The sequence below is a fragment of the Prunus avium genome, chromosome 1 (genome assembly GCF_965620075.1).
Source record: "Prunus avium chromosome 1, drPruAviu1.hap1.1, whole genome shotgun sequence".
NCBI classification, from domain to species: domain Eukaryota; kingdom Viridiplantae; phylum Streptophyta; class Magnoliopsida; order Rosales; family Rosaceae; genus Prunus; species Prunus avium.
The window spans coordinates 18,506,046-18,512,251 of NC_142284.1; the positions used below are offsets into that span (position 1 = coordinate 18,506,046).

The window sequence follows — 6,206 nt, forward strand, 5'->3', positions numbered from 1 at the left end:
ATTCATCCTACATTATAACACTTATCTTTCACCATAAATTATTATTTAATCCAAGATGCGCAACTGCCCTCATACTCTCCTACCAAACCACATGCATGGGGCCTGCTAGCACATAAAAAAAACTTATTTTTGTACTGTCCTCTTTTTCTACCGTCTCTTTTTCTTTTCAAATGAATGTCCTCATTTTTTTATATAGAAATAAATGGCTAGTTTTTTTTTTCTTAACTCTAATAACTTTTTTGTAAAATCTTGTCCAAATTTTGATTTTTTTGGGTTGAAATGTTCACAAAAAAAAAAAACTAACATAACATAAACATTCATTAAAACATAATAAGTTAACAAAAATAAAAAATAGCACATAAATCAAATTACATCATAAATGGATCCCCGAATATAGAACATCCCATTGTGGGAGATATTCCTTTAGAACCCCACAGATTCCATCAGAGTTCTAAATAAGGCTCTATAAATCCTTTTTAGAGCCCCAACCATCGGGGATAGCCTAACAATATCATCCCCGGCTCGTCCTAATCAGAAATTTTTAAAATTTGGGACCCGGCTTGCCTGGAATTTATGCCATCCCCATTGACAGGTCGTATCAGGGAAAGTTGAAACCCGAAAATTTATGCCATCCCTATTAACAGATCGTGTCAGGGAAAGTTGAAAGTTATTTTCCCCTGTTGTGGGCTCCTCATGACGTGAAAAGCGCCAATAATTGAAGACTGGGAAGTTTAAGCGACACTTCCTAACATTTCGTGAATCCGCTTTGGATTCACAGCAAAGATAAAGCCTTTTACATTTGCTCACACCCAAACTCTTCAAGTAAGACTCATCTGTTTTCTGACGACAGTCAAACACTGAAACAATTATGTTGGCTTCCATGGCCAACCAACGAGCCTCTTCTTCCTCGGCTTCCTTCACCAATTCATGGAAAAACCAGGTCTTTCTGAGCTTCAGAGGGGAAGATACGCGCCACAACTTCACAGACCATTTGTATAGCGCTTTATGTCAACAAGGCATTAACACCTTCAGGGATGATGATGAGCTCAGAAGTGGGGAAGAAATATCAAGCGCGCTTCTCACAGCAATTGAAGAATCAAAGATTTCTGTCGTTGTGTTCTCTAAAAATTATGCCTCTTCAAAGTGTTGTTTGGATGAACTTGTTAAGATTCTTGACTGCAAAGAATCAAATCAACAACTGGTCCTGCCAGTTTTTTATAAGGTGAATCCATCAGATGTACGAAATCAGAGAGGTAGCTTTGGGGATGCACTGGCTAACATGGAGCGCAAATACAAAGATAAAAAGGACAAGGTCAAGAAATGGAGGGCAGCACTTTCACAAGCAGCAGCTTTGTCAGGGTTCCCTTTGGACGAGTAAATTTCTAACCCTCTTATATAATGCCTTTTATTTTGTTTTGTTGATCCAAAAACAAAAAAGTAATTACAATTTTTTTGTTAAAAGAAATCAATGAAAATAATTTTTTGATGTCAATAATTAATTAATAGTGTGAAAAATATTTTATCCAAAACATTAAGGTTATAATTATTATTAATAAAGTAATTTTCTCCTTTTCAAAAATTATACTACTAAGTAGTTGAAAAATAGAAGCTATTCTAAATGGTGTTTTGATTCCAATTCTTGACAAGCTATTCTAATTGGAATCAGTTTTATAAGAGTTAAACTATATTATTTTATAGTTTATATATAGAAATGCCATGTCAAGTCACTAAATGTTTCATATTCTTTTCAATTGGCAGGCATGAATCTGAATCTAAATTTATCCAAAATATCATTGAAAAGATTTCAGAACAATTATTAAAGCATGTGTGTATGAAAGTGGCAGAGCATCCAGTTGGAATGCAAGCTCAAGTACAAGTTATGAATGTGCTTTTAGATTTGGGGGAAAACGATGTTCGTATGGTAGGGGTATGGGGAACTGGTGGAGTAGGTAAGACCACAATTGCTAAAGCTGTTTATAATTCAATTGCCCACAAATTTGAAGGTTGTTCCTTTTTGGCAAACCTTAGAGAAAGGTCAAAGTCGCATGAAGGTTCAATCGGATTACAAGAGAATCTTCTTTCTGACATTCTAAGGGTAAAAAATTTGAAGGTGACCAATGTTGATAAAGGAGCCGTTGTGATACAGGAAAGGTTGAGTTGTAGAAAGGTTCTCTTGGTTCTTGATGATGTGAATGACATGGACCAGTTACAAAACTTAGCTGGGGCATGTGAATGGTTTGGTGCAGGCAGTAGAATTATCATAACAACAAGGGATAAACAACTGTTAAAAGCTCATGATGTTAATTTAATACATGCGGTCAAGATTTTAAATGAACCTGAAGCTCTTGAGCTCTTGAGTTGGTATGCCTTCAAAAGAAGTGAGCCTCCTTTGGGTGATTATGTGAAACTTGCAGAACGTGCAATGCGCTATGCTCAAGGCCTTCCTTTGGCTTTGAAAGTTCTAGGTTCTCATCTATATGGTGGAAGTAAACATAAATGGCAAGCTGCATTGGATGGTTTCCAAGGCACGGAAATTCAAGAAGTTCTCAAAATAAGTTACAATGCCTTGGATGATAGAGTAAAGAAGGTTTTCCTTGACATCGCATGTTTCTTTAAGGGTAAAAGTAGAAACTATGTGATAGAAGCTTGTGAGCTAAACGCTAGATATGGCATTGAAGTACTCATAGAAAAGGCCCTCATAAGTGTTGAAGGAAGTTATATTCAGATGCATGACTTACTAGAAAAGATGGGTAAGGACATAATTGAGCAGGAGTCGCCCACTGAACCTGGAGGACGTAGCAGATTGTGGTTTCATGAAGATGTCAAGTATGTTCTGACTAAAAATACAGTAAGTAAATTAAATTATATATATGAGTGTAAAGTTTTATTAAATTCAATAACTAACACACGTTGTGTGTTAAGTATAATATTTTTTTTATTATTATAATACTTTGTAACACTTAGTACATTTTTCTTTTTTCTATTAGGGAACAAATAAAATCACAGGCATCATGTTAGATTTCCCCAAACAAGATGATGAGATATTCTTGGATGTTGGCAGAAGCTTCTCGAAGATGAAAAATCTTAAAATTTTCATAAACTATAATGTATGCCTTTCTGGATACGCTAGTTCTATCCCAAGCAATTTGAGAGTGCTTGAATGGTATGGATGTCCATTCCAATCTTTTCCAGCCAACTTTCGTCCAAAGGCACTAGTTGTGCTCAATCTGCCTTACAGCCGCATCAAACAAATAGGGAAGAGATTGCAGGTACTTTACATTATTTTTCATCCCTTATTATTTTAAGAGGTCACTTTTATGATTTGTTTTTATTTTTATTTTTTATATACAATTCTTTTTTGGTTTCACAGCATTTCACAATGTTGACATTTTTGAATTTAACGGGCTCTGAATTCCTAACTGAAATTCCCGACTTATCCGGCAGCCCAAACCTAAGGTCCTTGAATGCAAGTGGTTGTAGAAGTTTAGTTAAGGTTGATGCATCAGTTGGATATCTTCATAAACTTGAACAATTGTATTTGAGGGGAACAGCTATAAAAGAGTTGCCTTCATCAATTGGATATCTTCATAAACTTGAAGAATTGTATTTGAATGGAACAGCTATAAAAGAGTTGCCTTCATCAATTGGATATCTTCATAAACTTAAACAATTGTATTTGATGGAAACAGCTATAAAAGAGTTGCCTTCATCAATTGGATATCTTCATAAACTTGAATTATTGTATTTGAGTGGAACTGCTATAAAAGAGTTGCCTTCATCAATTGGACATCTCACTGCGCTTAAATATTTAAACTTAGAAGAATGTGAAAACCTTACAAATCTGCCACCAAGTATTTATGGGTTTCAGAATCTCCACATTCTTAATCTCAATCGATGCCCAAAACTAGTCACACTTCCAAATAACTTGATCTCTGAAGAATCACTTCCTTTGGAGGTTTTAACTAACTCAAACATTCCACGTGACACCTTTAGCTCATTAGCAGTTCCCAAGCAATGCTGGATTCAATTTAAAGAGTGCAATGTATCAGACATTGATTCCTTGGAGAATTTTGGTTGGTCATCCAAAGTAAATATAATTGATCTGTCCGACAGCAATTTTGTTAGTCTTCCTGTGTGGATTAGCAAATTTGTCAACTTGGAGGGACTTTATTTGCATGGTTGCAAGAGGCTTGTAGAAATTGAAGTACAACTTCCACCGTCTATAAAATTTGTGGACGTGAGTGATTGCGTATCACTGGAAAGATTTTCAACATTGTCAAAGATATTAGAAGACGGAGACATGCAAGGCATTAGTAGCATGTACTTGTGTTGCCATAGGCTGTGCGATAATCTAGGGTTGGACGCTGCAAAGATGGCAAATATTTTACTGAATCAGGTGGCGTATATATGTTTTTCTCTTAATTATTTCTATATAATTAATATGCATACATTACATGTATTGTTAATACTATACTATGCACGCATGATAATTAATATATGCCTTTGTTTTGTTGTGTTACAGCCACTGAAGAGGCATAATGTTATTACTGTTACACTGCCAGGCAGTAAAGTTCCAGAGTGGTTCAGTTTTCCAGACAGTGACGTAGGTGTGCTTCTTCTGAATAGTAACTATATTCACGAACACAAAATTGAAATTCCTTGGACTTTCGGATTGGAGAACACAAAATTGGTTTTGTGTACTGTTTGGGAAATTACGGAATCATTTAAAGGGCCCTGTGATGTTGAATTGTCGTTTTTTATCGATGGAGTATGCATAGGTTATGGTCTAAGTTTGTGGTCAGTGTCAGAAGGAGAGACAGGGGCACGTCATGTCTGGCTGCAATATGTTCCATTACCTGCTCACACGAAGCCGAAGAGTGATGATCAATTGAAGCCGTCTATTTCCCTAATTATTACTGTCTCCTGCACAGGCGGCAAAGGGTTGCTCTTCAAAAGTTTTGGGGCCCACCTGGCTCATATTAGCATTCCAAAGGATGGTGATGATGGCAAAAATGATGAAAATGAAGAAAATGAAGATGAAGATGAATATGAATATGAATCTGATAATGATGTAGGTGATGAAGTTCGACCCAGAAAGATAAAAAAGATGACCTCTCTCTGCATTTCAACGTGAGTTCGCATCACTCTTTTTTTATTTTAAAAATTTTTATCAGCCTCCCCCTCAGCACAAAATTGGAAAATGCTTGCCTCCTTACAATCAATGTGGTTTTGACACTTGTTAAATTTTTTAAATATTATTTTTTCTTTTTTGTTGAAACTTTGGCAATGTTTCTTAAATTTGGCAAATGTCAAAATTCCATCAAGTTTAAGGAGGAGCGAAGACACTGTCCACAAATTCCATTGGTAATAACTGCACCACTTTTTATTTTTAATATTTTTTGAAGTTTGACTATTCCATATTCCAATTTTTGGTTTGTTTGTATTTAATGGCGTTGTTGCTCTCTAAATTTTTCTTTTCACCCTATAAACCTGCTAAAAGTTCTGCTTCTTGCTATTATACAGATGGATCTTTTTTATGATGGGGGTGGTAGTGCTGATGTTGATGGACATAAATCCACCTCAATCTACTGCAGACTCTAATACTATGATTGGATGATGATGAGACCTGATCTTTGTGTTGTTGTAATGATGTTTTAGAACTATGGTAGACTAATTTTTGTATTTTATGTTGTGATAATGTTTTAGAACTTGGATTAATTTGTGACTGATGTTAAACTGGTTCTTCAAAGTTAAACTAGTTGGATATGTACTTAAATAATTTAATTTGGTTTGTACACATGTTATTAAATGGGTTAAGATGTTATTTACCACACATGTGACATGGTTAAACAGATTATTAAATGGGTTACCTATTTAGGATCCTACATGTTTAGTAAATGGATTACACGGGTCCCGAAATATAAAGAACATAGAAAGACCAGATACCTAAACAACAAGAACACTACCAAAAAAAAAGAGGCTTTAAGTGACAGCTAAAATCCATCGTAACAAGGAGGAAAATCGACGGAATTGCTAATTTTATGTTGCGTCGTAAATAATTTGGCATTTGCAACAGTATTTATGACGCGAGCTCCTGTCACAAATATGATTATAGCGTCGCCTTCAATATGTCGCAAATGTTTAAATTACAAATGGAATGGCTTTTCAGTTCCTTTACAAGTCCTATCTTGGTGGCCCATGGCAGT

The 6,206-nt window shown here is 35.4% G+C and overlaps 1 protein-coding gene across 2 annotated transcripts; it reads left to right on the forward strand.

The window, feature by feature from the left end:
- Positions 1–788: 788 nt before the first annotated feature.
- LOC110760043 (disease resistance protein RPV1-like) lies at positions 789–5,806 on the forward strand. 2 transcript variants are annotated; one of them, XM_088255626.1, is made up of 6 exons: positions 789–1,374; positions 1,759–2,848; positions 2,988–3,269; positions 3,371–4,396; positions 4,523–5,130; positions 5,524–5,806. In XM_088255626.1, exons 1-6 carry the CDS (start codon positions 869–871, stop codon positions 5,615–5,617), a joined length of 3,606 nt encoding a protein of 1,201 aa, XP_088111752.1. In that variant the 5' UTR covers positions 789–868; the 3' UTR covers positions 5,618–5,806. The 2 variants fall into 2 exon arrangements, with proteins under 2 accessions (XP_088111752.1, XP_088111755.1); XM_088255629.1 differs by lacking the exon at positions 3,371–4,396.
- The last annotated feature ends 400 nt before the right edge of the window (positions 5,807–6,206 follow it).

Coding starts and splice junctions, on each gene's coding strand:
- LOC110760043 (XM_088255626.1), top strand. CDS start 869: ATGTTGGCTTCCATGGCCAACCAACGAGCCTCTTCTTCCTCGGCTTCC. Junction 4,397..4,522: donor CAAATATTTTACTGAATCAG/GTGGCGTATATA, acceptor GTTGTGTTACAG/CCACTGAAGAGGCATAATGT. Junction 5,131..5,523: donor ACCTCTCTCTGCATTTCAAC/GTGAGTTCGCAT, acceptor GCTATTATACAG/ATGGATCTTTTTTATGATGG.